This window comes from Lissotriton vulgaris, chromosome 9 (assembly GCF_964263255.1).
Source record: "Lissotriton vulgaris chromosome 9, aLisVul1.2, whole genome shotgun sequence".
Lineage (NCBI taxonomy): Eukaryota > Metazoa > Chordata > Amphibia > Caudata > Salamandridae > Lissotriton > Lissotriton vulgaris.
The window spans coordinates 54,139,939-54,165,356 of NC_141697.1; the positions used below are offsets into that span (position 1 = coordinate 54,139,939).

General features: G+C 45.7%; 1 protein-coding gene across 13 annotated transcripts in view; it reads right to left on the reverse strand.

Annotated features, from left to right (window-relative positions):
• MEIS2 (Meis homeobox 2) overlaps positions 1-25,418 on the reverse strand; it is a 311,789-nt gene that overhangs the window by 18,213 nt on the left and 268,158 nt on the right. For all 13 annotated transcript variants that reach the window (XM_086937010.1, XM_086937018.1, XM_086937009.1 and 10 more), the window contains one exon: positions 101-159. In XM_086937010.1, coding sequence (XP_086793136.1) covers positions 101-159 — 59 coding nt within the window. The remainder of the gene's footprint in view (positions 1-100; positions 160-25,418) is intronic.

Here is a 25,418-nt window from a genome sequence, read left to right on the forward strand (position 1 = left end):
GCAGAAACGAGAGGTATGATAGGAAAGGAACTCTGAAGGCCTGAGGCTTGCAGAAACGAGAGGCATGATGGGAAATGAACTCTGAAGGCCTGAGACTTACCTGCTCTATTCGACTGGTCGATCATAGGCTGTACTATTCTTCTTCTGGCGTTTATAAACCTAAAACAGAGGAGAGAAGAAAAAAAAACATGTATTTTGTCAGTCGATTTGTTTAAAAAAACAAAACACTTTCATGCTAACAAGCAGCTGTTTGAGCCCACTGGTAACCACGTCTGCAGTCCCAAGCATGGCTGTGTACCTGCTCCGCCCAGTTCAGCCGGTCCTGTTGAGGCTTGTAGGCGAACCATGCCTACTGCTCCCGCCTCAAGCTCAGTCACATGAAATCTGAGCTGCACTTGGCTGTTGGGGGGGGGGGGGGGCATTGTCATAATAAGGTCTTGGGGGGCCCAGGGCAAGACACATTTTGGGGAACCCTTTATGCAACAAATTTGAATTGTATTACCCATTTTCTGATGACTCTTGCCCTCCATGATTCTGAACACTACAAATTATATATATATATATATATATATATATATATATATATATATATATATATATATATATATATATATATATATATTACCTACTGTCGATAGCCAGTAGGTATATATAGTTAGGATTTTTTCTCTATGGAACTTTTGAAAATTCTATGCCTAATAACTTTGGCGTTTGTGGACGGAATTGGCTGAAATTTTCAGGAAAATGGCACATTTTGTTTCTGAGCAGCTCCTGTAAATTTGGGGGGGGTTCGTCAAGGGGGGGCCGAGAAAAAAGGGGGGTCCCAAAACGCGTTTTTCCCATGTTAATTTCCATAGGGCGGTTGGCCTCACTTTTAGCCCGAACGGCTGAATGGATTTCCACGAAACTTGGCAAAATTGTAGGGACTGTTAGCCCGATGTGCCTTTGCTAGGTCTCAATATATGTGCTTCAGTGAATTTTGAGAAATTAACGTTTAAAACAAGATATATATCTGTAACAGCGCTCCGGGCAGCGCTCCGGTTCGCGAACTTTTCGCGTATCGGAACTTTGCGAAGCGAAGCTGATTGGCTCTCCGGTGTCTGTCAACATTCTAAACAGTCCGGAGCGTCCGCCATCTTGTCTCTCAGTAGGATCGAGAGACAAGAGGAGGCCAAAACAAAGGGGGAAATGAAGGAAAGGGGGCAAGGTAGACCCCTTCTGACCCCCTAGGATTGATGAGGGGGATATTATAGAGCCACGCCGGGCCCAAAAAAAAAAAAAAAAAATTCAGATTTTTTCGCCGTAGAGACGCGTCTTGGTACGCGAACCGGGCAGCTAACCGGGCAGCTAACCGGGAAGCTAACCGGCAGTGTAACGGGAGTCTGAGGAGTAGCTGATTGGCTGTCAACATTGTAAACAGTCCGGAGCGGCCGCCATCTTGTCTCTCGGTAGGATCGAGAGACAAGAGGAGGCCAAAACAAAGGGGGAAATGAAGGAAAGAGGGCAAGGTACACCCCTTCTGACCCCCTAGGATTGATGAGGGGGATATTATAAAGCCACGCGGGGCCCCAAAAAAAAAAAAAAAAAAACCGATTTTTTCGCCGTAGAGACGCGTCTTGGTACGCGAACCGGGCAGCTAACCGGGCAGCTAACCGGGAAGCTAACCGGCAGTGTAACGGGAGTCTGAGGAGAAGCTGATTGGCTGTTATCATTGTAAACAGTCTGGAGCGGCCGCCATCTTGTCTCTCTGTGGGATCGAGAGACAAGAGGTGGAAAAAAAAAGGTGTAAATGAATGAAAGGGGTAAGGCAGACCCCTCCTGAACCCCTAGGATTGATGAGGGGGCTATTAAAGTTCCCTGGGGGGTGAAAAAAAAAATTTGCGATTTTTCGCGGTAAAGGTGCTTCCTGGTACGTTAACCGGGCAGCTAACCGGCCGCGTAACGGGAGTCCGACATATTGTGTTTTTTGAACGTTTGTGATATGTGCACGTGTGGATTTTGTCTAATTAAGGTTAAAAAAATATATATATATCTTTAAGCGTGTTCTGGCGCGCTTACGTTTTGGGTTTGGTTTGCGCTGCAGAGACGATACGTCACGGTTATGCGATGCATCATGAGGCGTCTCACGGGCTACGTGATACGTCACTTAATAAAGAATATATTTTACAGCTATAGATATTAGCTTTTAAAAAACCAATGAAATTCACAGAAAAAACCATAGGTTATAGACCATATATAGTTAGGAATTTGCATTTACAAAACCTTGAAAATTCACTGAAAAACCCATAGGTTATAGACCATATATAGTTAGGGATTAGCATTTAAAAAACCTTATTTTATTTGCACAAAACCATTGAAATTCCATATATAGTTAGTTGCACTAACTATATATCGCGGACCCGCAATCCACTGCTAATGATGTCACATATTACATCATTCATGACATGGTCAGTGACATCACTGATGACATCACTGATGACATCTCAAATGACATCACTGATGACATCACTGATGGCATCTCAAATGACATCACTGATGACATCACTGACATCTCATTTGACATTACTGATTACATCACTGAGGATATCATTTATGTGATAATACATCTTCAGACTCTAATATAACCTTAGATACACTCAGTGTAAACAGGCACTCACAGACTGTCACACATCCATGGAGTTACTCACACACCTAGTCAGTCATGCAAAGAATCAATCACACCTCCATTTCCTCAACTATACAGTTATACACACCTTACTTATTCAAACATATACTAACACATATTTACTCTCTTATACAATCCTTGATACAAGTTCACAATGATTCATACAGCCACTCTCACATTCACTGGCTCTTATGTTCAGTTATTTATATATGTCAACTCTCACATGGAGTGTGTTTTACATATGTACTTACTTTGACATGTAGAACTGAGATATCCATTCACTCACCAATATACTCATGCACACAGTCAACTGTCCATACAGCTGTTTCTACATGCACTTTTGAACCCATACACCTAGGGAATCAACTGCTCACACATCTATGCACAGAGTTATACACCTCCCAGCCACCCACACACATAATCAGTCTCCCATACAAATACTTGGGCAACCATTCAATAACCCATATAGTTACTGATATAGCTACTGATTTAAACATGCAGCAGTTTACAGAAGAACATAAATAATGATTGCCAAATTAAGACACTTTAATCACTAACCCATGCACTCAGTGAGACACATTTAATCATTCTCTCATACAGTCAGTCATGCACCTACTAAATCCTTCATCCAGACACTTATACATCCACTCATTCTTCAATATGTAAGACATATTTTGAAATTTCAGAAACATACAGTCACTGGATGTTGTCATCAGTGATGTCATTTGAGATGTCATCAGTGATGTCATCAGTGATGTCATTTGAGATGTCATCAGTGATGTCATCAGTGATGTCACTGACCATGTCATGAATGATGTAATATGTGACATCATTAGCAGTGGATTGCGGGTCCGCGATATATAGTTAGTGCAACTAACTATATATGGAATTTCAATGGTTTTGTGCAAATAAAATAAGGTTTTTTAAATGCTAATCCCTAACTATATATGGTCTATAACCTATGGTTTTTTCAGTGAATATATATATATATACACATACATACATACATATAGGTCAAACTTTAACAGCATTACACAAATGTTGAAACGTGTCTTGCCAGGGACTCCAAAAATCATTAGGATGACAGCGAGTAGAGAGACGGAGTCAGGGGAGAGAGAGAGAGAGAGAGAGAGAAGGGGAGAGAGAGAGAAGGGGAGAGAGAGAGAGAGAGAAGGGGAGAGAGAGAGAGAGAGAGAGAGAGAGAGAGAGAGAGAGAGAGAGAGAGAGAGAGAGAGAGAAGGGGGAGAGAGAGAGAGAGAGAGAGAGAGAGAGAGAAGGGGGAGAGAGAGAGAGAGAAGGGGGAGAGAGAGAGAGAGAGAGAGAGAGAGAAGGGGAGAGAGAGAGAGAGGGGGAGGGAGAGAGAGAGAGAAGGGGAGAGAGAGAGAGGGAGAGAGAGAGAGAGGGAGGGAGGGAGGGAGAGAGAGAGAGAGAAGACTAAGTTTAAATAAAAGTTCACTTCCTCAGAGAACCCCTTGGAAGGGGGAGGAGGAGGCAATTGTCCACTTTACCCATGCCTTAAACATCGGGAGTCTTACAACAGTTGTTTAGATAGAGTGTTTGTTTGATGGATCGATAGGACTTGCACTGCTTTGAAAGACTTGGCAGGCATGGCACACAGCAGCAAATATGGCTGATCCCACTCCAATCCCACCAGCCTTCCACTAGGCCGAGGCCTGTTCGATAAGTCCAGTGATTATCTCATATAACCCAAGTTCCTCATGTAACAAGGTAGGGTGGACAGATACCTCCATGTCACTCGGATGTCTAGTTTCCAGTCCAGCTCTTTCATTTGACATCGCAGAGCATTCTGGGACTTGAAGTCATGGCTCAATTCAACTGGACCGACGTACCGGAGTAGAAGGATTTGTAAAAGGAAATTTATGGACTGGAAAAGCTGCGCCCCAACGACATGGAGAAATTGGGTAACCGTAACTCTATGGAGGGATTCCCAGCAGCTCCATTTGCAGAACATCAAACTTCCTCTACCGGGCTTTCGTGACCATCTCAGTGCATTCTGGGAGCTGTGGGCTTTGGTTCCAAGCTCACATCTGGCAACCAACAGGAGTTTGCACAAGAATAGCTCAGGATTGGAAACATAGGGGCAGATCTACAAGAAAGTGCTGCAGCGCGGCACCGCAAGCCCTTTGGCTGCGCCACGCTGCGGCACTTTCAGAGCACAGGAATGCGACATATCTACAATCAAATGTTGCATTTCTGTGCTCTCCCCAGCACTGGTGCACAATCCGCTGCCATGCACCGGCACAGGCACCCTTGCACCATGGTGCAAGGATGCCTGCGTTGTGGGAAGATTGCTTTTGTGCAGGAAGGTGCACTTTCCTGCACAAAAACAATCACTGCAGGCATTTTCCTCTTTCAAGGCGTGCTGCATTATGCAGCACACATTAACGGAGGAAAAAAAACAAGGAGAAAGGAAAACGTTTCTCCTTGTGGTGCCTAGCTACCCCACCCCTGGGGTGTCGTAGCACACTGATGCATTTCCAGGTTCACGATTCCTCGTAAATCTGGAAATGTGTCTGGTTCCATGGGTGTGGCGTGGGCACAGCAACACCCATGGAACGCCCCTTTAATGCAAAGTGCTGCGTGTAAAGGGGCCGTATTTACAAGGAGAGGAAAAGCCACGTAGGGTGACGTGTGGCTTTCATTCAGTCATGTTTTGTCGACTAAGATTGATGAAACTTATATATGTATACATATATATAGATATATATATACACACACACACACCTTTAATAGAACAGTAAGAATGCTTCAGCGGAGGTAGCTGCATTTATAGCAGACATAGAAACCATTTTTATTGTAGTGCACATTACTCGAAAATATGATGCGTGGTGTTGGAAACAAAAGGTACTGCTAGCACTGAATTACTGCAGCTGGAAGAAATAGTTAAAGATACAAAAACCGCTAAAAACTGGAAAGAAAAAACACAAAACATTAGCCATTTGAAGCATTGTCCCATCAGGTCTGACACTTAAGTGCAGTTTTGTCGGAAACGGAAATGTGATGAGTCGAGTGACGTCACCGAGTGTAAGAGAGTCAAAGGCTCAAGTGAGCTGACCCCTTGACCCTCGCTGCAGGGGGTGCGCAGAAGCAAAAGGGTCAATCTTAAAGAACCAATGGATGAACAGGGTTGACCCAGAGCCCCACTGTGTTTGTATTTATGATTTTAAAAATATATATTATTATGCGAAGTTTGAATGCCAGCTAAAGCGGTCTCTAGCCGAAGCCAGGCCTCACAAACACAGGTGAGCTATTCAGGCATGCCCCTACGAAACACGGGACCATGGCGTCTCTTTATGGTTACTTCAAAGCGCTACATTGACTTGGGTTTTGGTAGACGGTAGTCACGGACTGAGGTGTTTCAGAGGCTCTGCGGATTGGAGTCGGACCAGAGCTTGGATGTGTTCGCCAAAAAGATCTGCTTTGAACAAGAAAGCGAAAAGGACACGTTATAAATCACATTATCTCCCTTTTATCAGAAGAAAAGGGTGCCGCGTTAAAGTGGGTCCGTTGAGGGGGGCTGCTCCCCTCAGCTGGCCCTAAATAGGATGCAGGCGGCGCCATGAGGCGCTCTCGGCCCTCACTGGGGGCCTCCGAGGTTTTATCACAGGCCAGCGGCCGGGAGCGAGGCGGGCCAGAGAGGCCTGCAACGAAGTCAGCTTCCAGCCTCTTAAAAGTGGGGGTCATTCAGAGGTCAAACCGGGAGGGGTTCGTTGCTTGGACACCCAAGGACGTATTTACAAGCTCCTTGCGCCGCCGGTGCGTCACTTTTATAATGAGAAAGAGACGTACAGGCGGGGGCAGATAGTGCGCACGAGCATGGAGGCCTAAATACCCTTTAAACCATGCGCGTCGCAAGCGAAGACAGGATACAGATTCAGAGCTGTCGCATTCACACTGTTGTGTAGTCTTGGCGCTATGGACATCGTCTTGCATTCTAGTATTCGTAGTTTCATTCTGAACACTGCGACTCGAAGTGCTGGTGGCATATGACGTCACACATGGCCTGGGGGTCACCTGAAACCTCTGTAGCGCCTGGTTTCCTTTAATTTGCACCTGCTGACGTCATGGCCGCTGCGACCAGAGCTAACAAGGGCAGTTCCCGGGATAGCAAGGGCAGCGGCTGCTACCCCTGACGATCCTTGGCACCTCTGGAGGGACCGCCTGAGGTCGGGTCGACTTCACGCAGCCCACTGAGGGCTGCTTTTAACGTGACGAGTAATAGTGCCGGCAACTTATCATCGTGCTTTAACTTCGAGTTTATGGGAATTAAAATGCAACTAAATCTTAAAAAAAGGATGAATACGTGTCTTTCACCTTCTTCTGCTGCTCGGATCTAAGGTTATGAGACGGTAGTGGTGACAGAGCCCTCAAGTTTCCCTACTACATTCAGATACTGGAAACCATGAATTTACGATAAACATGTATACAAGTTCCACAATGCAAAGGAAACATCTGGACGGGTGTTTTATTCAAACATGGAATTTTTTACTTGCAAACCCTGTAGTCGGTCAGGGAAGGGGCAACTGGACAGAGATATGGGGCAGGGTCAAAACAAAATCCTACCAAGATGCCGGTGTTGCTGTAACGCTCCAGAGTTAACAAATTATCACCGTAAAACGTCTATTATATTACCTGGAAAAAGCTTCTGAAATATTCTAAATTAAAAAAAAAAAAATAATAAACATCGAAAATGAGAAAAAAAATAGAGAAAACGGGGTTTTAGAAAAACAGAAAAAAGCCGGGAAGGAAGTTGGAAAAATGCACAGGGGATTACGACTTTAAGGGGAAACGGGGAATAAAATAACGTAAACACAGTGACGAAAAACGTATTGGGTCGGTGGGGGTAGCTCAAGGGGCTAAAAAAGAAGTCAAAGCAAAGAGAATTAAAAAAAATAGAAGACAAAAAAGAAGTAAATAATGTACTTGAAACGTTTACTAATGAATTACATTTGTGTTGCCATGGTGGGTGTTAGTGGTAGGTTTGTGCATTTTTATTTCATTCTGCCCACGACATTATCAAAATTTGCAATTTTGCGCTACATTAAATTTGTACAATTTCACAAAATTCACGTGTGGAAACTTTGGACTGCCTAAGTAAATACAAGTCATGCGATATATACATTCTCGTCGAACTAATGCCCCTGCCAGTTTCATGACTGATTTATGCCCACGTGTTCCATTTTCACACGAGAAAAGCACAGTGATTTTTGCTAATTGTATGCGCATCACGCAATTTGCGCAACACTGCGACATTCGTGCACGTAAACATGGATGGAGTTATCTAGTAACCGTATTTGCAACGTCGAATTCTAAAAACGAGAATTATGAACATACAACGGCTAATCTGTTTTTAATATAAAGTTAGGAAAAATCAGACATGTGAACAAAAAAGAAGGCTTGTTTCTCCACTCAAAGAAACGCGAGGGACTCCCATATTAACTTCGAAGTATCAGGAATAAAAAAGACGAAATATAAAAAGATGTGGTAGAGAACATTTCAAAACCGCCTGCCTCGCGTTGGTCTGGTTTCAGCTTCCCGTGGAAACACACATATATTCCGCTCTCCGCAGCTAGGTGGCAGCCTTCCATTACCGCAAAGACGTCGGATGCCGAAAAGGAGTTTCAAATCTGTCTCAAGGCTCTTTGGCAGCTGAGACAGAAGGAAATCAGGGCGCCTAAAAACTGAAGCCAACCGACCTTTAAAACAACACTAGTGTCATGGCTGCCAAATGGTACAAGTCATAGTTCACAGTCACTAACAGTAAGGTTACCACATAACTCCATGTCACGAAGGACATGATGCTTCGGGCCCCAGGCTTCTGTTTTTTTAAATTAACACAAACTACTGTTTTGGTGTGTGCTTCTCCACCTGGAACAAATGGAGTGACCCTTGACTACAATTCCCAGAATGCATTACCCTGTAAAATGAAACCCCTGCGTCCTTGATGAGGATTTGTCTTAAACCTTATGTGATTGGCTGCTCTTCTAGCTGGCAGCATGAAAGCAGCGTCAGGATTGGCCTGGGCGCCGAGGATTTGCGCTCCCAGTAAATCTGGGAGCCTGTGCTTGCTGTCTCCAACCAGACAACGCAGCTCGGGGTAGAGACCGCTTCAGTGCGTATGTCGGTTTGGCCATCCTGAAATGGGCTGGTGAATCGACATGCGCACTAACAGTGCCCTGCCCACCACTCCCCCTCCATGACGGCCCTGAATTAGGCCCCGCCCCAAAGAGTCAGCTATTGACAGAAAAATAAAACAATAATAAAGACCTATCGTTTTCTTTTTAAAATGTTAACGCTGGAATGAGAGGCAAAGCTCCTCCGCCACCCGACACCGGGGCGCATGTCCTAGGGGTCCAAAGGGCCAGTGAGGTGGGCACTGGGGGGGTTACTTCATGTTTCATTATAAATACTGCAGTTTTGAGCTAAAATAAATGACCAGGGAACAGACACCGCCTGCTGAAGAGAAGGCTGGGGTTTTCTGTATACAGAGATACTGGCTCGTACACAGAAGGCCTACTCAGTGCTGTAAACACCGCCCCAGTGTGGTCGCACCACCACGTCCCATGTGTCGGTGGGAAAGGAGGCGGAAGAAGCAGTCTATTCACCGAGGGTGTCATTTGTGCTTGAAAAAAAGAGCCTCAAATGGCCCATGCAGACTTTACGTGCTTCGCTAATCACAAAAAAACACACAAACGTATAATGTGTGCACGCACATGGCGCAAAAATAAATTCATGTGTAAAGCCAGAGTTCTCGAGTTTAGCCGGACTATGTTTCCGCATCTCAGTCGAAGGCTTTGCCTCACAATATGGCACCTGCATTCCAGTTTACCCCTCCATTAAATTAAGGCTTCACGTACCACAATACAGAGAAAGACCGTAAACTGGTGGAGCGCAAATGCACACGCCTGAAAAGCTGGAGAGCGATTTAAACCACCCACAAATCCGGATTAGGCCACTAGGCACCCACGGGGTGGTGGGTTAGAGCGCTGGTCAAGAATACAATCAAACCCACAAGAGGCGATGGGCGGCTGCTTGCAATAAATCTTACCACTGACAATCACTTGGGCCGCATTCCAGTCCATCGTTATTTTGCTCACCAACCCACACGTCAGTTTGGACCCTGCCATATCCAAATCAGCCTTGACCCTGCTCCAATAGGGTGGGCCTGGTGTGCTTGGCAGACATTCGACCCGGAAGCACTTTAAGTGCTTCTAGCGGTGCTGCCCTACCATGATCCAATCACTACCGACCAAACTGCGGGGTGGCGGCGCATCACGCCACCGACCCCCCAGGCGAGGACCCAGCGAAGCAGCCCTTTGTGCACCTTCCAGAGTTGCGGGGAGGCTTTGGCAATAGGAACAGTCCACCCTGAAGTGCTAGACCAGGTCCTCCCTGAACCAGAACCCGAGCAACTCGGGACCGGTTTCACCCTCGTTATGGGCTCCTCAGCCAGGCATAGCTTGGTTCCAGTGGCACAGTGTGCATGGAACTCACGTCTGGGCATACCCTTGCCACTTGGGGCATTAAATAAGACACACATGCTTGCAATAAGTCTAACCCCTGGAACGCTGCTACGAGCAATGGCCAGCGGTTCGACTTATTGCAAGGAATCGGCCCATCGCCTTAGTGTGTTCATGGAAACTCAGTGCAAACATGCGCACATCATACAACAGTGAGGAGCCCAACATGTCACAGTGCATGTTCCACACATTTCTACATCTGATTACACCAGAATGTGCCAGGCACGTGTAAATCAAAGTGTCAATGCTGCCCCGGGTGTGGGCAGAGAACAGGAACACTTATCCCACATAACACTTTTTAAACCAGTGCAAAAAAGTGCATTTGCAGAAAATTGCACACGACCTCTGACTTCAGAAGAATACCAAAGCCTCAAATCACGAACTCATGTGCACCTTATGTTCAACTTCCGGTGCAAATGACTTGTTATGAGTGCAAGGAGTTTGCAAAATATGAACAACTGGTCGCCAACCAATTTATTCGTGCAAGGCTGGCCCACAAAGGCCTAATATTGCACATTGAGTAAATCCTACTCCGGGGTGGGAAGAGGGCGCTCAAGGCTTCGGATGCCCTGGCAAGCAGGGAAACCCACAAACACTCATACATTGTGGATGACCGGAATCACGCTTGTGCAAGGGCAGAAATAAACCCCTTCTAGGGTGAGAAAGGACCCCCCACAGAACCGGTGTGACTGAAGGGAAAATAATTTATCGGCAGGAAAAATACTTTTCCAGTTAATAATAAAAAAAATGTAAAAAGCAACTGCACAAAAGTGAAGTTTTTTTTGCTTGTACAAATGTGTGTTCAGACAGCCTTTTGCACATTTACAAACACAGACATACACCTGGCGACTTTCAAATGCCCCGTTGTCCAGGTATGTACATCCGGGTGAAACCCTTAATTTCAGTTATCTGCAGTTTTTGGGTGATTTTGTTCTTTTCGTTTTAAAAGGAGGACTCTGGCAGCAACATACGTTGAGTGAGTCAGCCACATAACAACACTTCTGGCCACGAGGTGTTTGTGACTCTCGAATGTTGACTCACGAAATTCCCAGCAGCCAAGACGTCCTGTCCCCTCACTCACCATAAGGGGTCCCCTCTCAAGGGCCTCTCGTTCATGGAAACCCAAAACCTGCCCTGGCCGGAAGGAAGGGCTCTGCTATTCAGCGTTATCTCGCGCCCTTCCTTGGGAGAGCTGCCTTGTCCATCAACCGGCCAGTCCGACCGGGGTCACACGGGGTCAGCCGGCGGGACGCCGTCACTTACTGCTCTGATGCGAAATACGCCAGGGCCGCTTTCGGGGGTCCCATGAGCCAGCCCCAAGGAATCGAACCAAGAGGGGGAGCGTTGTGGACTGCTCAACAGCACCCCGAAATAAACTCTGTCCTAGGCCTGCTTGCTAGAGACAAAGGCACGTTTACGTCAACAGCTGAATACAATCCAAGCATAGATAGGAAGCACAAAGAGGGGGGGTCACAGGTATTTAAAGACAAGCGCGTGCAAAAATGTGGACGCTGTCGAAACTTTGTGGAATTTTTAAGCACATTGGCAAATGCATTCAGAATGTTTCTCTAAATTAGTCCTCTGACATAAAATTGTCTAAAAAAATCACAATGTTTCGCAAATGTAGAGAAAGCATGAAACTTTGCAATTAAGGTGGCAAATCTATCAGCAGGAATTTGGAAAAGCGGCAAGAATAGACTAACTTCATGCAAACCAAGTGATCACTAGAAAGAAATAAAAAAAAAAAAAAAAAGATGTGGTTAACTAGCAAATCCCGGCTTCCTCTATTGGCTTATTCCGATCCTGGGCGAAGCACACTATATGCCCCTGCCTCCCCCTCATTTCTGCCAAGATTTGATTCTCTTTTGGAAGGCAGAATATACACCAGGAAAAAAACGAAACACCACAATATAACGTGAAAATATGTCCTTTTATAAAAACGATTGGAAAAAAAGTGACTGTAAAGTGGGTTGGGTGTGTCAACACGGCTGACACATTTCCTAATCGATGACGAGGAATTCCTCAGGCCAGGCGGCCCCTCCAGCTATCGGGACAGGGCCCCAGATAGGGGTTTCTTTGCTCTGTCAAGCTTCCTGCAAATGTTGTCCCTGCCAGGGCCTGACCCGGCCTGTGTGTGGCAGGCCGGTATCAGCTGAAAGTGTAGGCCAATAGAGATTATCGGAAAGGGCTGATTAGGCGGTTCTGCGGCCTCCTGCGAGCTGCTAATGGTGTGTGCAGATGGCAGGGCCGGCCTGATAGGGGCATGGACCTGCCTGTTATCACCCCACCTCACTTCCTCCCGCCCCTCCCCCTCTATGCACTAATATTTGACCATCTCCAGGTAAACGCCGAGGTTAGTTTAGTACCCCCACCCCTAGTCAGTCCTGGGGTTCTGATGGTTCATCCCTCGACGCCCCCAGAGCTATGAGGCGTGGGCAGGGCCACTGGAATTATGCGGCAGGAGAAGGCCAAATTATGCGGCAGGTCTGAGTAAATTATGCAGCAAGAAAAAGCAAATGATGCGGCATATTTTGTGACAGTATTACTTCATTATTTTGTCATTTTTACACTTGTTAACACTGTCTGGGCATTAGCTGCAGCTCTTTAGCACCAGTTTAACACCCAAACATAGCAATAAGATGTGATGTAATGTGATGTAATGTAAAATCACACTTATATAGCGCTGCTAACGCTCCAAGGAGCATCTTGGTGCTCAAAGATGCAGAAAGGTGACCGGTCAATGTTTGCAAAGTGCTTTCCACTGCGCTGCAACGTGTCTTTGCGTTTTTTGGTAACTCCTGAACCGTTTGAGCTTCAATAAATTCTTTGTTAAATTTGCAGCAGATGATGGATTATGTGGCAAATGCGGTAAATCTATAATCATACGGGAATCTTTGCGGCCACACAATCGCATAATTCTAGTGGCCCTGGCCATGAGATCGGATGCAATCAACACGGGCCCGCAGCACTGTCTGGGGAACCAACACTGCTTTAACCAGGAGGGACTGCTACAGGTTAAAGTCACAAATGTTTGTATTCGTCAAACCTGCACACCGTCCAGGTGGGGGGAGGGTGTAGGAGGGGGCCGAACTGTGTGTTCGAACAGGTTAAAAACAACACTATTTGTTTAGTTTTAAGTGAAGATTGACTACCACGAAAATGACACATTTTGGCTTCGTTGTATGTGCAGATCTGGCAAGACCTAAACATCACGATTTGCTTAGTTTTTAATTAATAACTGGCAGGACCAATATAACACGATTTCACCACTTTTAAGTGAAGAGCTGACAGAATAACACCATCCGCAGAGTTTTTTTTTTTTTGCATTTAAATATTTCAATTACTAACACGGAACATCTGTTGTCCCCATTTTATTTATTTAAATCAAATGTTTTTTAGACGCCAGAAAAAGGGCCCTCTTGAAACAGTGGCTGTCAAAGTATGGCCCGGCACTCCTCTTGCGGCCAGGGCCGGACTGGGGGCCTTATTTACAATGCCCTTGCGCCACTTTTGCGTCATTTTTAACATGGGGAAAGTGACGCAAATGTGGCGCAAGGGGCTTGTAAATCTGCCCCTGGGAACTCAAACTGGCCATGGCAATTGAGTTGACCAGCCATGGGGAGTGGGAGGGCGAATGAAAACACTGCAGCTGCTTTTGGTACAGGGGCCAATATTTCCTGCCCCCGGTAATAAAACCAGCCCCCCAGAGGTCTAAAACCAGCCCCGCCCTGGAGGCTCACCGGGGAAACACACGATGCCCGCTACGGCCAGTCCAGCCCTGCTTGCAGCCGCAAATCTTCCTCCAACTCCCCTCGTAAGCCAAGAGTTGCAGCAGAGAAGAGTGCTTGAGCGCCATTCTCTTTGTTGCTGGCGTTAGCCAAGTAACATCGTTTTGTAACTCTGGGCTTTCTTTCTTTAGTTAGTGAAGCTTGTTTTATGAGCAGGGTGGACCTGCCCATAAAACAAACTGAAATGACTATAGAATCAAAGCCCTGAAACAAAAACTGACGTTGTACAGGTATATTTTGTCCTACTTTGCGAATCAGCTTTGTTTCTACAGGCAGTCTAGCTTGTACTTTCTGCAAGGCAGCCCTGCTCGTGCCTGAAAAGTGTATAAGAAAGTATGAGCACTATAAGTGAGTGAGTGTGGGAAGGCGGTCAGTCAGGTAGCTAAAGAGAACAAAATAAACTGTAGCTGAAATGGTGTATTTAACCTGCATGTAACTGTTTATAAAATGTATCACAGACACCTACACCGAACAAGCCTTGGCAAAGCCACGTCTCATCCATTAAACTTATTGCAACCTACCGGCATCATTCACTACTCTGTACTGGTTAATCCCTTTATCAGGCACAGGTATTTTGCTTCTGAACTTTTACACACCTGGATACAGTGCTACTTGCTTAACCAGTCCAGGCCACCTGAACCTTTAATTCTCATACGTGTCTGGGCTTGCTGTGCTTGCACCTATTGGCGTTGGCAATGATTTTCAGCAATGGTGTACATGCAACAAGGCTACAAATATTGTTAAAAATAAAGGTACAATGACTTGGGAGTCACGTCATTTTTGTAAGCGCACGCTAAAATGCATACCTGCGCCTACAAACTGAGGTGAGGTTTTGAAAAACATGTATTTACCAATCCCAGACGTATTTGTAAATAAAATGTATGCGAAATCCACAATTTTGGTATCGCGTTAACGTGCTTTTTGAAACAGGGCTAATGTGCCTTCTTTTCAAATAAATCCCAAGGAAACAAGGGAGTGAGGCAGGGTGGGGAGTGCCAGTGCCTAGATGCAGCCCTCAGGCACAACCCAAACTCTACTTTTTTTCCCCCTGAGAAAATGTCTGAGTAGCCATGATCTAAAATGAACTTGCATGGATAGACTAGGCAGGGGGGCGCAGGTCTCAAACTCCACTGCGGGACACAACATACAGGCAAACCACTTCAAACTGCGCTTTCACCCTCACAAGGAGAACCAAAGCCTTCTACACCACCAACCACCCACACCAATGTTATCTGGGTAGGAACCTTCCCAGTAGCAAACCTAGGCTGAGTGAATCACAACCGCAGACCAGAGTCTGTGCAAAGGGGACAGAGGCCAAACCATTGAACACAGCATTTTACACAAACACACTTAACGTTACATAGCATGTAATCAAGGCCAGTAGAATTATGAGGCTCTGCATCTGTAGCGTTTTCTGCTTCATTGTGGGTTTGCCACACATACCAGATAATTCACCACTCACTACACAATATGCAAACTTTAAAAAAAATGTCTTTGCTTGAACAAATCAAAAGTTTTTAAACCGAGCATCAAACCTGGTGGGAGACCATCTGCAGAGCTGACATGGCCAGCTTAAAATTCTTGGGGTGACTTCTTCTGCTTTACAATTCATACTAATGCTGTGAAACTTTCCATAGATAGTGGTAACGTGTGCTAACAACAAAACAGCGATCTAATACGATCACAGAAATTGCCACTTTATGGCATATCAGTTTACTCTTTTTGTTGCATATTTATTCAACCTATTACATAACTTGGTCTTCCACTGTCGCATAATTCCAGCGGCCCTGCTTGTAGTGCAAATATAATTCAAACAGACATATGAGCGCTTTACATAGTTAAAGAAGCCGAAACAGCAGTCGGAAAAGCTGGAAAAATACAGACATTCTATTGTTTAAATCATTTTCAGCATAATAATTAAACACACGTGTTCCAAGAGTCAATACTATACATGTGAGGGAGAGTGAACCGATGGAAAGGTATTTGCAAATATGCAGAGTTGCACGTTTTGACACAGATTATCACATTTGTGCTGGTAATGTGACAAATGTGATAAAGAATTATGGTACTCCTGTTGTCTAGTGAGTCATACACCCTGAAACAGATTTTCTGAGAAATTGTTTCACATGTGATTTAAAGGTAGTTTTCTCCTTGTGTTTGCTTAGTTTTCCTCCAACAACAATATCAACGTTGTGCAGCGAAATTGAACAAGACAGTGATTCATATCAGCAAATCTTTTGTATGAATACCAGATTAGGTTTCCATGACAGAAAATCACACAGAGAAGGTGCTCGAAATGACGATCACCTGGTCTGATGTTGGCAATTTTCATAGTTTAGACGTCTGGACAAGTTGAAAGCTGCTAATAAATCGTCTTGTTTAGCTTTTTATGGTGGAGTAGGGGTGCTCAGGAGAAAGTCGTAACTAATAGACGGCTGTCAGGCTACAGTCAGATTGTAGGATTGCAACGAGGATCAGCGGCAACAAAGACAATGCGCTCACTTTCAAGTATCAAAATAATACAAGCGGCTCAATTTCAGGAGAGATTCAAAAGTATCAAAATAAGACAAGCGGATCAGTCCCAAGTGAGGAACAAAAGTATCAAAATAAGAAAAGGCACTCAGTTTTAACTGTGAATCAAAAGAATCACAACAAGAAAAAGCGCAGTTTTAACTGTGAATCAAAAGAACCAAAACAAGAACAAGCGCTCAGCTTGAACGGAGAATCAAAAGTATCAAAATAAGACAACACGCTCAGTTTCAGGAGAGAATCAAAAGTATCAAAATAAGGCAAGCGGCTCAGACCCAAGTGAGGAACAAAAGTATCAAAATAAGAAAAGGTCCCCAGTCCCAAATGAGGATCAAAATAAGAACAGGCGCTCAGCTTCAACTGAGAACCAAAAGTATCAAAACAAGACAACACTCAGTTTCTGGTGAGAATCAAAATAAGACAAGCGGCTCGGTTCCAGGTTAGGGTCAAAAGTATCAAAATATGACAATTTGCTCCGTTTCAACTGAGAATCAAAAGTATCAAATTAAAACAACGCTCTCAGTTTCAAGTGAGAATCAAAAGGTAAGAAAATAAAGCAAGTTCCAAGCGAGGGTCAATAGTATCAAAATAAGACAATGTCCCCAGTTCCAAGTCAGTCTCAAAATAAGACAATGCTCTCAGTCCCAAGTGAGGATCGAAAGTATCAAAATAAGACAAGCGTCCCACTTCCAAGTGAGGAAAATAGTATCAAAATAAGACAATACCCCAGTTCCAAGAGAGGGTCAAAAGTATCAAAGTAAGACAATGAACCCAATTCCAAGTGAGGGATGTTGTTGTTTTATTTGCTTTGTCTGGGATGTATGCACATTGTTTTGATGTTCTTTGAAGCCGGACCTTGGCTGGCATTTGTGTTGCACTACATAGTAATAAAAGAAATAGAGAAAATGCTGTCTCTTATCACATCAAGCTTTGAGGTTTGGCCAGGAAACGAAGACAAGACAATGTTCACGGGATACAAAAACAAACATCTCACTTAAGTGATAAAATGACCCATGAAAATAGTCAAACTTTTGCAAAAAAGGTGCATTCTGGGAAACATGTTTTTCTAGAGAGGTAACACTTGGATCTATTTTTCATGTTTAGGCAGCAAATGCAGTAAGTCCAAGTGTTCGGTGTGCAACCGGCTGCAAAAGGAATCATTGCACACAGAGTGAGGTCTCCTCTTCTGACCCCATTGTAAACCTTCCTACTACAAGGTGCTTTAAGGGAATCCTTCATTTCACTAGGACTTTGGAGCAAGGCACTCATTCTGAATCGGGTTTCTAGTTACAAGTGCAAAGTATTGCTCTGAATCAGAAGCGCTCCTCCAAATTTTGGATAGTTTGACAACGCATTTCAACCGTAAACTTGTGAAGTTTTAAAATGAAGAACATAGAAGCTAAAGTAGGATTAAACTGAAGAGAAACACAACAAATCCCAACTTCAGAAGAAACGGCGACCCAATACAGAACAGGAGATACCCCCTCTGCACCCTGAGGGGTATATCTGCCCTTTTAAGCAGACCCTAGGCGGTGGCATGGAGTCGGTGGAGAAAACTTTCCCCTCGCTACCAAAGTGCAGTGCTCACTCGGCTAGACTTTGTGGTGGTCACTCAATCGAGGGCATATGTATGACGTCAACACCATGAAAGGGCATTCCATATTTGGTGAGGCAATGTCCACCCGCATTGACAGACATTAGTGGCCTATCCATAAACAAGTTTCCTTCTTGATAAATAGAGAAACTTAGACAGGGAAACTTCCGCTGCCCCGTAGAACAACTCTAATTAAGGGGAATTTTCAACCGCTGCCTTGAAGGAGGGTGTACGCCGGCCAACATGGCAGACGTAAAACTCTGCTGCCCAAATGCTACATCCTGAATCAGGCTGTTGGTCTTTTGCAAGCGCTCTGAAGTGGTTTTTGTGGTGTGTGGTGCTGTATAAATGAAATAAATACATAAATAAATGAATAAACCCTCATCCGATGGGATCCGCGTCTTCCAGGAATGGACGGCCCAGCACTTTAAAACCTGAGCATTCTTTACGAGCGCACGAGGCCGCGTCCATTACTATGGTTTGGAGTTTTTAAAAAGCCGCTGATGATTCCATTAGCCGGACCCTCAGGGATTCAGACCCCGAAGTGCACCATGGTTATTGATTGAGCTTCAGTGCTAGGCCGGCCCTTTGGGGTGCTTTCTGCGCCAGATGGGGGGACCGCTGGAAAAGAGACTGCCTGCTTTTACAAAAACCTGCCAACTTCTTTTTCCCCTTTGGTAGGTCTTTTGGTGAGAAAACATTCCTGGGATGTTGAGTCAAATAAAGTAGAGTTCTTAAGTTAGTAAGAAAGAGCTGTCAACCTGCTATGGCTACAAACCCAGGAAATATTAAGGATTTAGAAATCACAGGCCGCTTCGTAGCTGCCAAGCAGCCTGCCATCACGTGTAACACTTTTAGGTCGTTTAACATTTTTATGCAAAATCAAATTGCATTCTGGGACATGTAGTTGTACTTTTATCCTTCGAAACTTATCCTGAGAAAGCGAACCAGACACAGCTGTGTCGGGCACAAAAACCACGACTGGAGAACAGTTGCCCATGGCAAGGGGCCACTTCGGAGCTACACAGCTTTGGGCTCTGCAGGTCAGAAACAAAACATACAACTTTTGAAGGATCTAAGAAACCTCCCGGGCCTGGCTGCACTTCCAGACACCGTCTTAATCTGGGTCACACGGCAGAGCCCACGAGCGCAAACCTCGCCTTTTAAAATGTCTTCTCGCCCCACTGAAGCCCAAATCCGTGCTTTTCACGAACCCTTTCACCCCAGTGGAAGCGTCGGGCTGCCTGCTCGAGACGCGCTTATCTGCCCTGCTCACTGGTGGAAGAAAGGCCGGGTAAAGCCCTCGTTTCAGGTTCACTGCCTGCGGGCCACACCTGCTCGGCCCCGCCTGGCATTCCTCTCGCCAGCTCTGGGGCTGCTCCAGGCGCCTCGGCTCACCTGGAGAGCAAGAATCCATGGGGCTGCTGGGCCCTGCCCAGCCCCCGGGGGGAGGAGGACGCTGTGCGTGCAGGCCCGCGCATGCGCACCTCTGCCTCAAGGGAGGAAGGCACAAGAAAACACACGTCTAAGCCCCTCTGCCAAGGGACCCCATGTCTGGGCTGAGCGGATGACGCGTGTGTGTCACTGGCCACACTTTTACAGGCACTGGCTTTGAGTTAACAAACCAGGGCTCTGGGAACCAGGGGCGAAGCTTGGGGGAAGGGAGGTGGTACACTCCCCCAATAACTATTTTATAGTAAATAGTTGGGCACAGGTGTTTTCAGTGGGGTACAGCCTGTCGAATTTCACCTGGGATTTTTACATAAACACACACACACACACACAGACAAAACACACACACACACACACAAAACACACACACACATTCTGTCTCGTCTCTGTTTTAAAGGTCTTAATTTTTTTCTTTTACATCTGTCTCGTCTCTGTTTTGAAGGTCTGCATGTATTTTTCTTTTACAAAGTTTTTTGCTTGAAGTACCCCTTATAATGTGCACCCGGTTCCTTTCCACCGTCTCTTAAACTCTGCTTCGGCACTGCTGCTGCTGCTGCTGTTGTAATGTATTTTAGCATGATATGTTAGCTGGGTCACGGGAAAACCTGACGCTCGCACCCCCTAATCTTACTGACCAAGCTCCGCCCCTGCTGGGAACGACAGACATCTTTTGGTCCATAGAGACATCTGGCCATGCTTGGTCAAGGGGTCTCAAGTGAGCCAGTTTCATTGGGAGCAGCTGATCCAGTCCGGGTTTTTCTTTGTGTTCGGATACCTGTAGACCTGTTTATCACATCACAAATCAAGGCTCCAGCTACCGGACGGCAAATTAAAACAAATGGACTGGATAAGGTGCTCAAACATGCCGGGTCTGGTGGCTCAGTGGACTAATGCATCCACTGCAGGGGCCTGTGTTCGACCTCATGGTCACAGGTTCCAATCCCTGCGGGCCTTTCATTCATTTGAGGTTGATAAAATGAGTACTGTTGAGTTGGGTAACAATAATATACATCTGTTATTTCAGCGCCAAGATACCCCGTTGCTGGGGTGAAAGTGCGCTTTACAAATACACCTGTTATGTTACATGGAACTGGGAAAAGTACAAACTATAACGGATCAGAAAGATCAGAAAAGCCCAGACGTGGCTCTCTCTCAGGTCACCCTAACCATGTAGTCAAGTCAAGTCAAGTCAGAAAATTTGTATAGCGCACTACATACCCAGAGGGTTTCAAGGCGCTTAGGAAGGGGAGGAGGATTATTTGTCGAATATCCACGTTTTAAGCTGCTTTCTGAACGCTAGGTGATTCTGGGTGAGGCGAAGGTAAGCGGGGAGTGTGTCACGGAGTCCGGATAGTGTGTTGGAAGTTAACAGCACTTTGCATTTTGGGACAGTAATGTCCCCCCACCCAATGGTCACTTTGATGTAATTTTAGACTCATTTTTGATAAGTAAAAATAACCTAATTTAAATCGGAAAAAAAGGTCTCCTTTAAATGCATACCCTGCAGGAATACCATACATGCATTGGTATTTGGTAGAGAAATTGAAGCCTTAGAATTTGACAATAACAATCTATAGAGAGGTCTGGTACAGCATTTCCTGCATCAACATCATTGAACAGACTTAATCCTTAGTTCCCAGGATACCTGGGTGCCCAATTTAGACCCAAGAGGGCACCAACCACACCAGATCTGATATGATAAACATGCTCTATGTAAATGGGCTCCATTTCAATTCACTGCATATTAATTTATTTTACATGAATATTCCAAAAATCTGGCATGGATGGAGCTTTCCTAGACCTGTGTTGGACACCCCTGCCTTTAGGAATATGGCTTAGTCTAACACACCATTTCCATGGGAAGAGCGATTCATAAAGATTGACCCTTGGCAAACGATGCACGAGATACAAGACTTCCGCGCACGTTTCCTCACTGGAGTGACAGTGTCAAGAATATTTCACGAGTGAAGCAGCATGGCCAAAGAAAGTGAGCTTCACCAGCACGTTAGGACACGTTTACTTGGAATTGCACCTACGCCATGTCAATTTTGCACTGACATTTGGACCGATTGACTAGTAAAAAATGTCATATTGCTCTGGTCTTTCAGTGCAAATGTGATTTTTGAGTTTGTCAGAATGGCCAATGCTTGTGCAAAATTGCACTTTCACCAGTGAATTTGTCTAATTGATTCACACAATGAAAGTTGTTCTGGGGTTTACATCACTTGAAAGTTCAGCAGAGGGCACAGAGAGAGTGGACCAAGAACTGGGGCGGGGAAAGACCTATACAAAGTTCTTGACAACTTTCTTGCAATTGGTTGCTTTTCTTCACTTGAAATCTGAGATTAAAGAGCCATGGGACAGCGACTATTTTTTAAACAATCCTCTGATTTTAATTTTTATAGGGTTTGCATATACCTCCATGTCATAAGGATACAACTTTTCATATCCTGGCCTTTCCTTTTACACAGCCTTGTTCACAGCAGTTCTAGTCCAATGGGCTTTTTTTGAGTCCATCTAAGCCTCGAGGCAGGGCCGCTGGAATTATGTGGCTGGTGACAGCCAAATTATGTGGCAGGGTTAAGTAAATTATGCAGCAAGAAAAGACAAAATATATGAAATAATACGGAAACTTTTGTGATAGTAATACTTCATTATTTTGTAATTTTTACACTTACTAAAACTGTCTGTGTTGGTTGCACCTCATTAGTACCAATTGATAACCCAAAATAATAATAAGAAACAGATATTCGGCCGGTCAAACGTTGCAAATTGCCTTCCACTGGGCAGGAACTCGTGCTGCTTCATTTGTATTAACATTTGACCCAGAAATTATTTATTTTTTGCTAAAATCTGCAGATTATGCAGGAGATATTGGATTATGTGGCAAATGCGGCAAAAACACAGCAGCAAAATCTCACAATTCCAGTTTCCATGCCTATGGGTCCAAGAATGCATGGGTTTCCGAAATGAAAGCTCAAGGCTGACAGCATGCCCTAACATTCAGCCGCCTGGCAACCCTGCCTCTGAGATATGTATGGTTGTATGAATGTGACTCTATTGAGGGCAATAGGCATGATTTTTGCTGTAAATCAAACCCCATTCTGACCCATTGATTTTGTTAGTTTTATCCTGTTGTAATCCAACCACCATCAGACCAGACGTGGCTTCAATGCAAATAAAATCATTCCAGCGCCAATGAGCTCACACAGCAAACACAATTGACAATGGTATCTTTGTGGGCTGGTGGCTCCTAATTTCATCTTTTTCACCATAAATGGTAACTTCAAAAGTGTATGCAAAAGAAACAATTGATGGACGGAATGCTGGACAATGCAAACATTCACCCCCAGTCAAGAGATCTGGGTTTAATCCATCACCGCACCACCCCAGTTTGGAACCAGCCACATGCAAATCAGCCTTGACCCGGTTCTTTGTGGGAACAGTCCAGCCTGAACTGCCAAGCCAGGTCCTCCCTGGACTGGAAACAAGCATCCTAGGACCGTTTTCAGGGCATCACCCTTCATCAGCCAGGCTAGCTTGAATCCAGTGGTGTAGTGAGCACGGGACCCACGGCTGGCCATACCATTCCCACTTGGGGCGACAACAATGCAAAAGAAACAGTTGATGGACGGAAGGCTGGACAATGCAAACATTCACCCCCAGTCACAAGGATCTGGGTTTAATCCATCATTCTTTTGCTCACCACATCACCCCAGTTTGGGCTGGACTGTTCCCATTGGGCGCAGGGTCAAGACTGATTTCCATATGGCTGGGTCCAAACTGGAATGGCATGGTGAGCACAAAAACGATGGATTTAGGTGCAGATCGCTGTACTAGAGTGAATGTGTGATATTGTACTGCCTTCTGACCATCAGCAGTTGTTTTTGCCAACTTCGAAAGTGTAAGCACACTTTGTGCCTCCTTTTAAGAGCTGTGGCAAGTTATTCACCAGTTACAAGGCGGACTACATAGTGAAGTGCCCCTTGGCGCTTGAAGAACATGAGTTTTTGTTGCCCACGCCAATGGTACTCATTTCATTGAATCAGAAGGATGAAAGTCTGAGTATACCCGTTACCTGCAAAGTGCACACAGATCTCTGCAGCAGGCTGCGGGACCTCCGAGTGGTTTCACGGCCACATGTCCTAGCCTCGAACATGTGGCCTGAGAAGGAGGTTCGATGGCCTGTGTAGCTTTTGTTCTCATGAACGTGTTTCTTTAGTAACAGACAAGGAATCCGAGTTCCCAATTAGTGGAGGTTTCTGGAAAGTTCCCCTGCTTTCCAAAAGGTGAAGGCTGTCGCTGTTCTCGCGGAACTACGTCCTACCTGGGGCCCTCGGGTGACCTTTCTCGTCTCTGCTGGTGGTAATTTGCGTCGAGTAGTGGCCGTTGTGTAATGGATGGCCCTGAAGAGACGAGAGACCTCGGCGGATCAGTCAACGCGGGGCTACCGCCGTGGCTACCTCCTCGCCGGGCTGTCATCGCCAAGGAAGGCCCAGGCCCGGGTGCAGGGCCAGCTGCCAGCTGCCTGTCATGCACCTGAGACGGACAAGTCTTCCAGGAGCGGAAATATGTCTCTGCTTTGATCCGACAAGGCGCGGGGGCTGATTTATAGAACCCCCGCTTTGTTCTTCCCAGCACATTTTACTTTCTTTCCTAAGGCAGAACCGCAAAAGAAGAGGAAAAAAAACACATTCTGCGAGGAAACAGGGAAAATGTGCTGTCCGTGGTAACGTCAACAAGCTCTGACAACTGCAAGAGGGTTTTTGTTGGCCTGCTCCGCGCTCCCAGGCATGGCCTTTGATGGGCCGCTGCCCTGCGCGCCCGAGATGCGCCGCGCAGTGGGTCCTGTTTAATTCAGCTCCTGTAAACGCCGTGGACTCCGGCCAGCAGGCCTGGGGCGTCAACACACCTGCACGGAGAGAGACCCCCCCTCACCCTGCGCCGGCGGAGCGCCGAGGCCGCCCCCTCCCGACCTGCCGGAACCCTAGTGCGCCCCAGGTAGGGGGAGAATAAAACCACTGACCCGTGCTGACTCCACCATACCTGAGAACATTTCTGTTTTTTTTCCCTTTTAGTTGATAGTACGTGGGGCGGGCCCGCGGGTCTGAAAGCAGAGAGGATTAGCCGGGGCAGGGAGCCATTTTGACTTGTCTGTCAGAAAGCCTGCCCCAGGCCATGTGGTCTGAGGTCTCGTGTTCAGAGCATGGAAAAGCCAGTTCTGCAGACAATCTGCCGAGAGCTCATATTTTGATTGCAAAAAAAGGGAGGCTGTGTGGGGGGAGGGGCGCTAAGGTGTACTGGGGTGCGTGTTAGTCAGAGGGCTTCATACTAATGTCACGAGGTCTAAAGGCAAAGTCATTAACGTGGTATGAGCGTTGGCCTCTACATACACAAAGACAGACACACAAAGACAGACACACACAGCGCGCAGATAAACACTGAAAAGGGATATCATGCTTGGCTGCTAGGATCAGAAAATAACCCACGTTATAAAAAAAAAAAAAAACATTTTCTTTAAAAAAAAGTAATTTAAAAGGACGCTAAAGCTAAGTCTGTTGATACAACTCAAATTGTCATGACCACCTTCGAGGCCTGAATGATGAATTTCAGTTTATTTACATTTTTGGAACTCGCGTAATTCACTCAATAATCCCACTATCTTTCTTGCCTTGATCACCCCATTAACAATGAAAATTGCGCGTTGTTTTTGTGTGATCTATCCGTGGTACTGTACACGAACGCACCGTGGACCGCAGTGCTGTCTCTCAACTCCCCCCAGATGACGTCCTCAGCCCCCTGCTGATCAGTGGTGCGCCAGCCTGCCCACTGCTGAGTTAAGCACCACT